Source organism: Wyeomyia smithii, chromosome 2 (genome assembly GCF_029784165.1).
Source record: "Wyeomyia smithii strain HCP4-BCI-WySm-NY-G18 chromosome 2, ASM2978416v1, whole genome shotgun sequence".
Taxonomy (NCBI): domain Eukaryota; kingdom Metazoa; phylum Arthropoda; class Insecta; order Diptera; family Culicidae; genus Wyeomyia; species Wyeomyia smithii.
This window is the reverse complement of record NC_073695.1, coordinates 250,747,342-250,762,378: the sequence shown is the minus strand read 5'-3', so window position 1 is coordinate 250,762,378 and position 15,037 is coordinate 250,747,342. Positions and strand designations below refer to the sequence as shown.

At 42.9% G+C, this 15,037-nt stretch overlaps 2 protein-coding genes across 2 annotated transcripts in view; both read right to left on the bottom strand.

Moving 5' to 3' along the window:
* Window positions 1-1,026: 1,026 nt before the first annotated feature.
* The window catches only part of LOC129722185 (mRNA (2'-O-methyladenosine-N(6)-)-methyltransferase), a 16,285-nt gene continuing 2,274 nt past the window's right edge, over window positions 1,027-15,037 (bottom strand). The window contains exons 2-5 of the mRNA XM_055675472.1: window positions 3,131-4,760; window positions 2,656-3,062; window positions 2,450-2,593; window positions 1,027-2,383 (exon numbers count right to left, since the gene is read on the bottom strand). Coding sequence (XP_055531447.1) covers window positions 2,107-2,383; window positions 2,450-2,593; window positions 2,656-3,062; window positions 3,131-4,738 — 2,436 coding nt within the window. The 5' untranslated portion in view covers window positions 4,739-4,760 and the 3' untranslated portion in view covers window positions 1,027-2,106. The remainder of the gene's footprint in view (window positions 2,384-2,449; window positions 2,594-2,655; window positions 3,063-3,130; window positions 4,761-15,037) is intronic.
* LOC129720543 (uncharacterized protein K02A2.6-like) lies at window positions 9,340-13,828 on the bottom strand. The gene is made up of 3 exons (XM_055672021.1): window positions 13,796-13,828; window positions 12,896-13,657; window positions 9,340-9,469 (listed from the first exon to the last, which is right to left on the bottom strand). The coding sequence occupies exons 1-3, from the start codon at window positions 13,826-13,828 to the stop codon at window positions 9,401-9,403; spliced, it is 864 nt and encodes a 287-aa protein (XP_055527996.1). The 3' UTR covers window positions 9,340-9,400.

Here is a 15,037-nt window from a genome sequence, read left to right as displayed (position 1 = left end):
ATGGCCGAGCATAACTGGAGGAAACCTACACCAGACTAAAAGCGGAAGCTAAGCGTATTGGACTGTTGATTAATGCGTCAAAAACAAAGTATATGAAGGAAAGAAGCTCCAAGGAGAACAATGTTAGCCTCCCACCTCGGATCATCATAGACGGCGATGAGCTTGAGGTGATAGACGAGTCCGTGTACTTGATCGCTGGTGACCGCTGACAACAGCACCAGCAAAGAGATCCAAAGACGCATTCAAGCAGGAACTCGTACCTACTTTGCACTTCGTAAGACGCTGAGATCCAATCGAGTGCGCCACCGTACGAAGCTGAAATTGTACAAAACACTAGTTAGACCGGTGATCCTCTAGAACTAGAGACGTCAACACTGCTCACAGAAGACCTCAGCGCCCCTGGAGTTTTCGAACGGAAGGTGCTGCGAATCATCTACGGTGGAGTACAGCAGGGCGGAGAATGGCGTAGAGTCATGAACCATGAGCAGCACGCCCTGCTAGGAGAGACCTCCATTGCACAACTGGTAATGTTACGAGATTGCGATGGGCCAAACACGTCACAAGGATGCCGAGTAGCAACCCGGTTAAAACGATTCTTTTCGGGTTACTGAACTCCGGCACCAAAAACAATGAAGCACAGCGTGCACGATGGCTTGATCAGATTGAAAGTGACCTACGAGTGATAAGACGCCTGGGAACATGGCGCCATACAGCCCAGAACCGACTGGAATGGAGACGACTTCTTGATACAGCACGAGCCACCCCGGCTCTAGTCTGCTAGGTAAGGTAAGTAAGACTAGAAAGCCACTGCGATAACTTAGAAGCAATAATTTTGTCAAATTTAAAGAGCCTCTGCCTGTCTCAACAATCATTAGAAAAAACAAGTGTAGTAAAATTTAGTTACAGCAAACTGAAGAGTTGAAGCATGTGTAGAACAATATTTAAAATTTTATACGTTATTTTTTAGTTTATTTTTCGAAGCAATCATAATTGTCGGACATAATTTAAACAAAACAACAACAAAAATTTCAGCGTTTTTTCCGCATATATTTTCTTAACATTCGAATATGTCCACACTATCATGGATTAGATTTGTACATCAAATAATTTTTCAACGAGATTACTACATCGAAAAACTATTAGAAATAAATTCCTGAAGTCGAATAAACTAGAAACTATCAGAACATCTATTCACTTGCCTATTTATAGTCAGCTTCAGCGCTAGAAGAAGAAAAAGATTCACTTGGTCGCGTTTTGTGTTTCTTTTTTGTTTCGTTAGATTAAGCTTCACCGGACTGGTTACACATAAATATCTGTGCTCGGCATTACTACAGTAAAAATATGCGCGTCTGTGTGTTTGCATTTTATATAAAATAAATTTAAAATAATATAAAAATCTCCACAAATGTTTTGAAAACAAATAACAAATTGCCACATATAGGACTCTTTTTTTCCTTCGCTCGCTGGAAAAAAAAATCACCATCAACCGAGGTTTAATCCTCTGCTTACTACGAATTTGATTTTACACGTCCTCTTGCACCGTAGTCGCGCCCAAATTCCCTATCAATAGGTAATAGCTTTACATCTAGCCTTAATCATAGCATTATCCTTAGTGTACCGCTAGAAGAATTTCCTAACAGTTCGGCGCTCGGCGTACGACAAACCGGCTTACTCGACTCGATTAAAAAGAATCAACAACAAATAGTACAACTAAGTTTTTAGTTTGCCCATTTTCACTATCGTAGGCAAAAGGGTATCCACTTTACAATTTCGCTATACATTAAAGGATTAAAATATGTATGTTTCAATAGCGTACTGACTTGGATGTTGGCGTTAAAAGTATTTTCGGCCACACCGAGAAACGTGCTGCGAACCAAAAACTTGTCTGCTGTAGAGCATAAACTGTCTGTATTATTTGCTAGAAAGCTACTTTTCATCTAACTTGCTTGAATCATCAGAATGTATGTGTGTGTAGAGCAAAACTGGGAGTAACTGACTTGTTGTTTGTTATAGTCTTCTACTATTGTTCGTCTATTGCTTTGTTAGCTGGTTGCAACAAATTAAAATAATGTTGGATCGCAAAACGCACGCCAATGTATCGCCTTATTAAACGGTTGGTGTTTGTGGGGTTTTGGGTGTGGCAGACCCGGGTTCAGCCGGGTGAGCGTTACCGCTGGGCGTTTCCGGAGGGCTACTTGCAGTAGCTGGTGTCGTTCCGCTGCTTGCAGGTACTACTTTGTCGCGTTCCCGTTCCCGACCTGGACGAAACGCTTCCAGTAAAGCATCAACTCGGGCCTCGGTCGGGCCCCACCGCTGAAAACCAGCGTTATTTTGCAACCATACGACCATGGTACCGTGGATGCTTTTGAAGTTCACATCCGACCTAGAAAAAACCGGTATGAAGTAAGCATTTGTCGCACACATAATTTAGCAGTTTTAATTCACTTACTTTGGTATACAGTGTTGCAGTCCATGACGATACTCGTGCTCCATTCCCATCACGACTACCTGTTTACGTTTGAAGTGACTATCCTCAATCTTCGACAGGCATTGTAGGGCCGGTTCTTTCCACTCTTGTAGAAAAACGATGAAACTGTAAAAAAACATTTTCATATCATATTCAACATGACTTTTTTACAACACTGCTTCACACACCTCAACGGGTCCGGGGAATCGGTCAGCAATCGATCGATGTGCTGCAACGTTGCATCGATCAACTCTTCACAGTATGGCGGATTCACCTGAAACGAACCGGACACCGGTTTGAACTCTAGAAACGATCCCCGTGATCCGAAGTAGGAATCAGTGTCTCCGAAGGCTGAACAGTACTGCCGAAAGTAGCAGTTAAGCGGGCTGGCAAAGCACTCGAAGGTAACGCCAAAGTGCTGATGGAGACACTCGAAAACTACCGCCGGGAGGGCTGCTTGTGTCAGCTCCGGTTCTTGTTGGTTTGGGCTGATGTTGCACAAAAAGGTTGAGTAGCGCTTCAGCATGCAGTACACCCGACCGATGAAAAAATCAAATTTTTTATCGTCAAAGCAATTGTAACGATAGAGTTGCTCCTAAAAAAATTAAAACGAAGGAAAGTTCTACAACCTTTCAACAACCACATAAAACAACAAAAACATACCAGCTTCTGCAGATGAGAACTGTTGATGGTATGTGTGTCTGGCCCCGAAAGTGAAGTGTGGGTGTATTTAATAGTCATATGCTCTCGATCTGTATTATACTCAATCTGGGGCATTCGTGGTGTTGGAATTGCAAACTGCACAGGGTAGCACCACACCTTCCGCATCAAGGGGGGCTGCAGCGGCTGGGTCAATTCCTGGATGCCGCTTTCTTTCAGCACTTGGCTGTGTCGATCGCGGATGGCTTTGCTGTGCTGTGCCGACAGATGATAAATCTTGGTGCAAAGCTGCTCGACACTATTTTGCACAGTGCCAATAATGTGCGGTTCACACTGTCGCCTCAGATGCGTCAATCGATCCTGGAAATCTTCGTAACTGGCTCCAACCGTCTTCCGCAACCACTCGTATGTTTCTTCGGCATTCCACTTGACTACTTTTTTGCTCTCGACAGAAGCGGACCGGCGCTCGACAATTTTTTTGGCCGCGTCGCAGTACCGTGACAATTGCTTCCGCGCATCGCCGGTGTACTTTGGTTTGACAATTTTAATGGGAATATCCCGAATGATTTCCCTATACATTTGCTGCGATATTTCCGGCTGGCACACGCTTGGAAGCATCGGATCACACCCGTGGTCAATAATCTTTCGCTCCATTAGCCAGCGATTAAACGACCCTGCCGGAGGATTGATAGATTCACGTTTCGTGCAGAGATCTTCATAGGTTTTGTACAATCGCACAGTGAGAACTCCACGCATGGCTTCCACTTCCGGGTAGGGATGGGGAAACATTGTTGGAATGCGATCGTACATTACGACATTAGTGGGAATCTCCAGATCCCAGGGGCCCGGCAAAACGTACTTTTTCAACGGCGGAGGGCCACCCGTTCCCTGGTTTTGCTGCTGGTGATGATTTTGCGCATCCTCAGAGGCCCTCCGTTTGAGTGCGTTATTATTCTGATGCGGGGCTGGTCCATTTTGACCAGAATGGCATATTCCCAAGGGATCTGTCAGTGGATCAAACGGTTGCGTTCCCCTATTGAGCATCGGTGGTTCCCAAAGAGATTCACCGGTTAGTTTGTTCCAGAAATAAGGGCGTCCCTCTCTCTTGGACCAAAACTTGCGCCACCCTTGATTGATGAGCTCCGGATGAAGATCCTCAGAGTAACTGGGTCCTGGGGTTTGATTAGGTCCAGGTGTCGTCTGCGGGGTATGGGACATATCGGGAGGAGTAGTTTTAGTTGGAGTCATTGGGGCGACCGTTGAAGTTGGGCTTGTCGCCTGATGCAGCGGTGTTTGATTTGGAAGTGGATGAGGCTGCTGAACCATGGGATGCTGCTGCAGGGGTGCAAGCCCCTGCTGAGAATGCGGAAGATGCATTTGATGATGCTGGGGTGCTACATTATGCTGCTGTGGCACTGGTTGATGGTGTGATTGGGGTATACTTTGATGCTGGATTTGGAGTTGCTGCTGCTGCTGTTGTTGTTGCGGTTGTTGTTGTTGTTGCTGCTGCTGCTGTTGATGCTGTTCGGCCAAAGCAGGATTTGTCAACTGTTCCCAGGCGGATGGTCCGGAAAGGACAGTTTCCTTGTTGTTTGTGCTTATGTCATTCATTTTTCATTTATTTGTAGAGAGACTGTAAAACAAGAAGAATCGTGGTTTGTAATTAGATCGTTTGTTTGGTTTCCGAAGAAGCTGGTTATTGGCAAATAATTAAAGTCGGGACTATCTGATAATTAAATATCACATCCAACACAAGTTAATCATGGTAAGAGCAGACAAAATTGATTTAGTAAGTTTAAATCTGACAAGAAATCCAGAAATGGCTGGCAGAGAGTGTGGTACTTCTACAGACGTTGGTGGTGACGAATGGGGATACTTTCGAAGTGTTTGATGAATTCGTTTATCTTGGTATACTCGTAACCAGCTCGTAACGTGTGATAACGAGGTCAGTCGCAAGATGAAAAGACGGATTGCGCATGAACAGGGCTGATTACGGATTGCGAACCCTGGAAGAAACCCGAACAACGAGCACTTGAGGTCTTAGGATGGCAAACTAGAAAACAGGGTGTGGGTCAAGTACAGGTGATTCATAAGTTGTGCGATGTATAATACAAACACGCTGATATTGTCAAGTTGAAGAACTTACACACTTACAGTGGGCTGGCTCCGTAGCACGTATTGCGGATGACCGACCGGTAAGGATAATACCACAGATCAAGTATGCAACTTCGAAATAAATGCGTCAACAGTTCTATTCTGTATTGATTTTATATTTCACATGATAGTTTCGAAATTGCACTGACGAAACTACCCATGCAGCATCAATCATAGTAACCCATGAGTTAACAGAAAAAATGTACCTCTCTATCAGTCGAACTCTAACCGTGATGGCGAAAACAGTGAAACTACTCCGTTCAGAAGTGTGCGCGTTCAAAGAACGGTACCCCGCCGCGTTGAAAACGGACATCGTCCGACACTTTGTGAACGCCGAATACGCCCGTTTCGGCATCCACATTAATTTGGCACTATTGGACAGCAATCAGAGCATCGAAAGAAAGCCCGGTTCCGGACGGCCGCCGACCCTGAGCGACAAGAAGCTCCGAAGGATCCTGAAGAGGAAGACCGATTGCTTGTGCTTCACTGGTTTCAAAGCTCACAGACGCAGATAAGTTTCGAGAACACAACTTGCAGACACATAATCTGTTTATAGACCTTGGGGCGGTGTATGATTCAGTGAAAGGCAACGAGTTGTGGTAGATTACGCTTGAACATGGAACATAGTCACGAAGTGTCACATGCTTTTGTAGGCTTCGCGGACGACATCATCATCATCGAGTTGAATCGTAGAGTTATGAAGGACCTTTTTGCGGCTTTCTTAAGGAGAGCTACGAGAATTGGACTCACCATATACACTGCCCAACGAGGCAGCAAACAGGGCTTATTACGGATTCGTACCTAGCGTAGGTCTTGCAGTACACTGGAATTTTTCCTTCTCAGGTTATTTTTATGCGGTTTTTTTATACGTGACTTTTTTTACGTGATTTTTACAAAAACGTGGATTATTTTTACGCGATGTTTTTTAAATAACGCGGATTATTTTAACGCGAGTTGGAAGATTATTTTTACGTGGTAGCAAATAAGTTAAGTATAAGTAGGGGAAAAGGGGCCGTTTCGGACGGGGGCAGTTTCGGACAGAGCTTAAGAAAAACATGGTGTAATTTTCAACCAAACAAAAAATATAAGTAAATTGGCAGCCCTTCCACCAACAGCTACCATATAGTTTGACAGCTCTTGGTTTTTTATTATTATTTACGAAAACAACACTGCTATTTTCATACATGTTTTCAACCGTTTGAGCTTGAAGTAGTAAGGATTTCTCTAATTTCTTTGTGAGATATTTAGAAATTAAAGTACACCACCTTAGTTCGTAAGTAATATGTAATAGAAAGACGTGATAACAAGGTGGAACAAATATATTATTTCTTAGATTAATTTAAGGTTTGTCTTCAGATGGTGGTGGGGCACATTCGGACATCGTTCATGGGGCACATTCGGACACTTACCAAATTTGTATTTGATTGTTGTTCATTACCAAAAGTGATTTGGACTGATTCTCAGTCCTAAAAATGGTTCGGAACAACAAAAGGAAAACCGATAGAGCAAGCATCAACTAAGATTGGCTGGGAAGAGCTTCTAACGGAACAATGTCTTCGAGACACGCTTCTGATACCTGCGGAATTGAAAAAAATACCTTGGTCTGCCGTCTGAAAAATCAAAGAAACTTAAACACGGAAAAATCAGAGAGCTTTTGGTCTAAAAACTCAGTTAAACAAGTATTTACGAACGTGGAAGAAACGTTTCTAGAGAAATATTTGATCGAAAGTTCCCATATGAATTATGGATTGGCATACCGTATACCAAGGCGATTGGAAAATTGTTTCTCAATGTTCTGGAACACTTGAGTAAGGTTCCAGAAAGCGGCGTAGGTGAACCAATTTGCCAAATCACGAATGCCATCGCACTTTTCCAATCAAATATTGCCGAGAAAATTGCATAGTTTTTTTTATCCTTTCCTTCTCATAGCCAGTTTGCACGGTTTTTATTTTATAACTTAAATTTGAGATAAAAGGACGAGTTTCGAGATTGGTGAAGCATCTGATCTCAGTCTCTGCTTATATAAAAAAAAGAGTTGAAAATCACAAAATTTTCATTAATCTAGCAAAGTTTTTCAACACTGTCCGAATGCACACACGGGGCACATTCGGACAAAAAAGCAAAAAAAAAAATCAAATAAATCAATCGAAATCGCATTATCGCACACTACTAACACGCTTATATGATACTCCGACGTCCAAGTAACAGCCAGGATGAATTCAGATTTTTTTAAAAGTTAACAAAAAAATATTAAAAATCAAGATAGAAAAAGTGTCCGAAACTGCCCCCTCTCCCCGATATCTAATAAAGTAAAAAATCGATCTCGACTGGAAAATTATCTGCGCATCGGCCCAAATGCAGAAAATGGCAATCTTATTATGTTGCACTATTGAAAGCATTATACTGTTGCACTATTGAAAGTTGTCAAGCCTTCGTGAAACGCAGATTTCGACCTTCGATTGAATGCTAAATGCTTGCTCTCCCTAACACGGCCAACCTAACGAGCGACAACTAAAAAGTTGGAATTCTTTTCTACGGCTGTCAAAAAAAAAGCGGATGAGCCTCAAGGAAAACTGACTTACTTCTCATGAAGACACATTCAGTTTGCACTAACAAAAAGCGTATTGATCATTTGAGAAAGGTCCGTTGCCGACCTTCCGACGATGCTTCCTTATGATGCCGGAACAAGAACGTTGAACGGGCTTCAAGTCCGCTTTTCGATTGCATCGTTTTATTCTACCAATCAAAAACTGTTTGCTGTACAGGACAATTGCGGGGCTGGCGCAACGATCATACTGACGCTAACAGTCTCTCCCGAGCCGAGACTCTAACCTAATGCGCAACACGTGACAGCGTAATAACCTGTTGCGTAACTGAGAATGCGCTGCAGCTTCTGCTATCTGGTTCCATTTATCAAAAAAAGAAGAAATCGTTTGTCGCCCCAAGCTGTTACACGATACGGGTTATAGTTGCGTGTGTAAGAGCTCTACCGGGTTATTTCCACTGGTTGCCAGCATGAAAAGTGATGTCGTCTTGCGTCTGACAAAACAAGGAGAAGACCAAACCTAGCATTCTTTGAGCTGCTTCAACTCAAACAAATCATTTTACTATGGGATGGTGCGACCGTCGGACATAATTCAAGCAGCAGGGTAGCACCCGCGAATTGAATTGAGATTCTGGAACATTAGATAAAACCTCTAACGAGTTCTTGCTGTTCATCTCAAATGACATCGAAACGTTAGAGCCTAAAAACTTCGACCTTGATAACTGATCTTACCAGGACAACCAAAAGAATAAATCAAATGTTGTCAAGCGGTTCTACGTCAACGTTGCGGTCGCAACCAACCACATACAACCCTTGTGATTTTTTCGGCTAATTTTGTGATCGAAATACCCGTTTGACCAAAATTTGTTTTCTTCAGTCGGGAGAAAGGTAACACATTTTCAAATTTCCACGCAACACTAGATACTAGAACAATGGTACATTGTATTAAAAAATTGTCCGATCATTTAATATATATCTAGTAAAAAACATGTAGAATCAAACAACAAAAATGTCAATTTTATTTCATTATGTAGCAAAATAATTGCTAATTATATAAGAAATATATAAAAAACAGAATGTCCACTTTAAAATCTGACAGCACAGAACAAAAAATCTTTTATGTCCAAATTCCAAAATCAATTGGAGTTTTGCCGTAAACCAACGTAGAAGCGACAAACCTGACGAGCACTTACTGTGCAGCGGCATTTTGATGTACTTCTGCATACACTAGGGGGCTCCAAAATTCACAGAAATAGTTGAAAAGCTGTAATCTTTCTAGAGCAATTTTTTGTCAAGCGGATGGTCGTGGGTTCGAATTTTAGTAGAATCAGGCCATTCTATGTCAAAAAGGACTAAAGCATGGGTTTATGTAGTGTATTCCAAAAATACTAGTAGTTAAAACTTGAGTTTACTGAGTTGCTTTATTCTAGTTTGACGGTTACAATTGAAATGAAATAATTTTTCTCTCAACCACAGTTAGTGATTGCTGCGATTGATTGGAATGGAACATCTCCCCCCTTAAGCCATTCAGTACGGCCGGAACCTTGCTGGCAACTGAATGTTTCGCTTGGGTCTTACAGGCGTTGAAACCGGAATTGAAACTGGATCTGGCTGCGGTGGATCATCTTCTTCATTGCCGTCATCTGAGAAGTAATGTGACCCATCAGTTTCCATTTCCTCTTCAGGTGCTAAATTTGGTTCCACAGCTTGAACAGCTGGCATGTCTAATCCAAAATCCATCGACGAATATGGACAATGGATCATAACTTGTAGTTGCATTTGGAACCACCTCCACGAAACAAAGAAAATGGACAGTCGCGAACATAGTGCATTTGTCCACACTGCCAACAGGGATGGACCTACTTTCCGTTTTCGGTCCACAGCATCTCAGAAAAAAAAAACCGGTAATCAACAACATCCACCGAAAACGGAAAGTAAGTCCATCCCGCGTACTCCCTGTTGGCAGTGTGGACAAATGCACTATGTTCGCGACTGTCCATTTTCTGATCACCTTTGCAAAGTATGCAACCGCACTGGTCATAAGGAAAACTACTGCGGCTGTGCAAAAAAAATCTTCAAACAACCTTTCCACTCAATCCCGAGAGAAGAATCAATTCAAAAAGAAAGCCAGTTTCAGACCCGACACCAAAGGAATTTTCGTGAACCATATCGCTAGCAGCTCCAGAAAACGAAAATATGTGACAATCACCATCAACAATGTCGCTGTCTCGCTACAACTGGACTCTGCAAGCGATATCACAGTAATTTCCGAATCAATGTGGCAACAATTGGGACGCCCGAAGCTAACACCATCATCGATTGAAGCATCCAGCATCCGATGAACTCCTCGCCCTCATCGGCGAATTCCACTGCGAAGTCACCCTCAACGGCATGGTCAAGCGTGGCCATTGTTTCGTGACGCCATCACCGGATCTCAACGTCAGTTCCATTCAATACACTTTGCAGTAAAGTCGCAACAGTTCCTGGGTCGTGTTCTAAGGAAATCACATCGCAACTTCAAGCTAACCATCCGGCGGTCTTCGATAATTCACTGGGACACTGCACAAAGACAATGGTTAAGCTATTTCTCAAGCCTAACGCCAAACCCGTTTGTTGTTCGAAGCGCCCAGTTCCGCTGGTCGATGAAGAATTGACACGTCTTCAGTCGCTGGGAATCATCACACCGATCGATTTCTCCGAGTGGGCTGCTCCGATAGTCGCAGTGCGCAAGCCGAACGGTAAAGTTCGCATTTGTGCGGACTATTCCACTGGCCTCAACGATGCACTGGAAGCCAATCACTATCCTCTTCCAACTCCAGAAGAAATTTTCACACAGCTTAACGGAAGTTCCGTCTTCAGCATTATAGACCTCTCCAAGCGTATCTTTAGCTGGAAGTAGATGATGAAGCAAAGAAACTCCTCACCATAAATACGCACCGGGGTCTCTTCAAATTCAACCGCCTGGCACCAGGGGCAAAATCAGCGCCTGGGGCTTTCCAACGGCTTGTTGACACTATGATTGCTGACATTCCCGGGGTACGTTCGTTTCTCGACGATGCTATCATCTTTGAACCAACCTGGGAGGCACACAAGGCCTCATTGGACATGCTTCTTCGACGTTTGGAGGAGTATGGGTTTCACGTCAAACTGGAGAAATGTCATTTTTTTCAAACCGAAATCAAGTACTTGGGGCACATTATCGACAGTAAAGGCATCTGTCCCGATCCAGAAAAGCTCCAAGTCATCGCTTCTATCCCGGCACCAACCAACGTTTCCGAGCTCCGTTCCTTCCTGGGAGCCGTTAACTTCTACGGCCGGTTTGGTCGTAACATCCATGAGCTTCGCCACCCTCTCGACAAACTACTCGAGAAGGATACGAAGTGGGAGTGAAATATGGGTGAATGGACACTTGAAGGCAATTCAGCACGCATCGAGATCCCTCACCCAGGCAGAGCAAGCTTATGGACAGCCCAAAAAGGAGCACTTGCGCTAACCTATGGTCCCCGTGGTGCTGTGGTTAGCGATGTCGGTCGACTAGCTCTCCCACACGGTTGTGATATCGGGTTCGATTCCCGATCGAGTTTTCGAGCTGGAAATTTTCTCTACTCAGCACTGGGGCACGGTGTATCGTTGTACTTATCCTACAACATACAAAATGTGCCGAAAACAATATCGATAACTAATTCTCTCAACTAATCTAGTTGATCGAGACCGCATTAGCCCCCCAGGCTAGCGTACGATATTGTTGTTGCGCTAACCTATGGCGTAACAAAGTTCCACAAGTACTTGTTGGGTCGACGATTCACTCTTCTCACTGACCACAAGCCATTGCTATCAATCTTTGGGTCAAAGAAGGGTATTCCATTACATACCGCGAATCGACTCCAGCGGTGGGCGTTGATGCTACTCAACTACGATTTCGACATCCGTCACGTTTCCACCAACGACTTCGGTTGCGCCGATATGCTGTCTAGACTGATCGACCGTAACAAATAGCCCGAGGAAAATTACGTCGTAGCAACGACTTGCCTAGAAGATGACATGGTGAGCATTGTTCGTGATGCGATTGAACTAATACCAGTTTCTTTCGCAGCTATCCAACGATCCCAGCTGCAACGAAGACAGACAAGGCGCTGCAAATTGTACTACAGTACATTCGTGAAGGCTGGCCAACAGATACACGATCAACAACGACTCCAGACTTTCGTACCTACTTCAGTAGACGAGAATCCCTTACTCATGTCAATAGTTGTATCCTCTTTCACGACAGAGTTGTCGTTCCGAGAAAGTTCCGCAGCCAAATCCTGAAGCAGTTTCATCGCGGACATCCTGGCATGGTTCGCATGAAGTCCATTTCACGAAGTTTTGTTTTCTGGCCAGGAATCGTTAATGATATCGAAGAATTCGTCCGGAGCCGTACTCCATACTGCCTGCTGGGAAAGCACCTGTCAAAACAACTTTGGAATCTTGGCCCATTCCTGACAAGCCGTGGTCACGCATTCATGTGGACTATGCTGGACCTGTGGATGGCATTTACTTTTTGGTGGTCGTTGATCCATCAAACGGATTGGCGGAAAGGTTTGTGGATACTTTGAAGCGTACCCTGCGAAAAATTCGATCGGGAGGTGAGACTTTAGAGGAAGCATTACAAACATTTCTACAAGTCTACCGAACAACACCAACAGTTGACCTTGGTAACAAGTCTCCAGCAGAAATAATCTTCGGACAACCAATCCGGACTGTTTCATCGATGTTGCTACTACCTGATCAAACCATTTCAACAGCACAAGCGAAAGCAGCACAACAAAATGATCAATTCAACAAGAAACAGTTCGTTCCCGGTGACTTAGTGTGTGCTCAAGTCCGTCAAGGCAACTCTTGGCATTGGGAAGCCGCCACGAGCATTGAACGAATCGGAAGAGTTAATTACAACGTATTTCTGCAAGATCGACGACTAATACGTTCGCATATTGATTAATTGAAACCACGTTCCGTGGAGGTGGTTCCAAATGCAACTACAAGTTATGATCCATTGTCCATATTCGTCGATGAATTTTGATTAGACATACCAGCTGTTTAAGCTGTGGAACCAAATTCTTTGAGCTAGAGGGTTGCTCGATCATTGTGATGTCCGACTTGAGATTGACGACCCGCTGAAACTCGTCGATCAGAATTTGAATGGTCACTGGTGATTCTGCTGTCTCACTTCGATGCGGGAAAGAAGTCTCGCTCTGATGTGCCTTCAGACCGCAAACAAACATCAAGCACTTGAATTGCTCGATTTTCAAAACTTTGAATTCGAATTCTTCACACGCCCTGTTGACCTTGCCACCGTAGGTGATGATGTCATCCGCCTCCGATTTCACGAGTTGTAGACATTGATAGCGCTTGTGGAAAACGGAGGTTTGCCTGCCGAAAATTTTGACCAACGTCTTGACGGTTTCGGCGAACGCGACTTCCTTCGGCAGTTTCGGAAGGATGTAATTTACGTACCGACTGTGAGAAGACGTGCCACACTTTCGGAGCAGGAGTCGAACCTTGGCTGCATCATCCAGACTATGTTCAAAAAGATCCGTATACCGAGCGAACCACTTTTCGAATGTGGTGCCGTTCTCCGGATCAAAGCAGAACTCGCTGATGTTGGTCGACAATGACTCCAACACTTGCTCTGGGTTGATTGTCTGCGGAATGGCCAATCGCTGTAGAAGCTTGAAGTTCTTGATTTGTTGCTGTTGCCATTTTACTTCGGGTTCAATTCTGGAGCTTTTGAATCTTCCAGAACAATCCTCGTCGCCAAATGTAGTGTATTCCAAAAATACTCGTAGTGAAAACTTGAGAGTTTATTGAGTTGCTTTATTCTAGTTTGACGGTTACAATTGGAATGAAATAATTTTTCTCTCAACCACAGTTAGTGATTGCTGTGATTGATTGGAATGGAACAGTTTATTCTCAGGCTCCCCACCACTTACCCTCCCTTTACGATGAATTCTATACCTTCGCATGACTTCCTCTTAACAAAAAATAAGTCCCTCTTATCAATAAAACTGGCCAGAAGGACGTACGACGAAACTTCTCCAGGGAATTATTATTGGCGATATTTGGCAGGAGGAAGGAGGCTCGGTATAGTAGAGTCGATAGCGTTAAAAAGTAAGGGTAAAATCACATTACACACAAGCACGGATAAAACAAAAAATAATAAGCATGCCACTTCTCAATAGCGGCATTGCTAATAGTAGATATGCGAGATCTCACAAGAGATCAACGATTCTGGTCGCAGTGAGGAAGTCCATACAGGAAAAAAAAAAAACATTTAAAAATTCTTGACATAATTTCTAGGTCTTATTTTTATGAATTATTATATTTATTCAACGGTAGATTTTCGAATATTTTTATTGATAATCTTACTTATTTATACAGTAAAGGAAGTAATTACGATGTTATTGTGATCGAATGAGTTCCTATTTATAACCTTCTGATAGAAAAGGGACTGCTATACGAACGATGTTTAGAACACTGCAGATCAGTAACATAAAATCCAGTATTAAATAATTGATACAGTTTCATGTACATGCAATTCTTTAGACGTTGAAGTGATTAGGGTTATTAGCAAAATGCACAATCATTTCAATTTAAAATAAACATATATTTCATACGAAGTAAAGCATCGTACTTTTTTCAGACTAATTAATTTAAAAAAAATCTAGTTTCCAAACACTTCTCCTCAACGTAAAAATTGTTTATTCATTTCACTTATTTCACTGTTTTTACTGTGAAATTTACAGTACATTTTTTGTACTAACTAACAGAATAACTGGAATCAGAATTATTCAGAATTTTTAGAAAATCTAACATTGTAAGTTGAAATCTGAATGTAGATTTTTTTGTTTAATTAGGTACAAAAAAGTTTTGTACTAATTCATTTCATTGCAGGATTTCTATTCTACAAAAACAATTTGTTCTAAAAATGAACAAAATAAATAAGCAATCGTATAAAATGCTAGAAATCGAATTGGGTATAAGAGTGAGAGTATTCATATAACCTGCAGACAGTCAATGACAGACCCACGCCGATCCACTGACCAGAGCCAACTGCTACTGCTGCTGCTGCTAGTCAGGTGAAGTGCACCATGGTGGCACCTACTGTGAGTAATGAGTAGGCAAAGCCAGCCACTCGATTTAAATCTTTGCTACATTCAAAACAATTCACACAC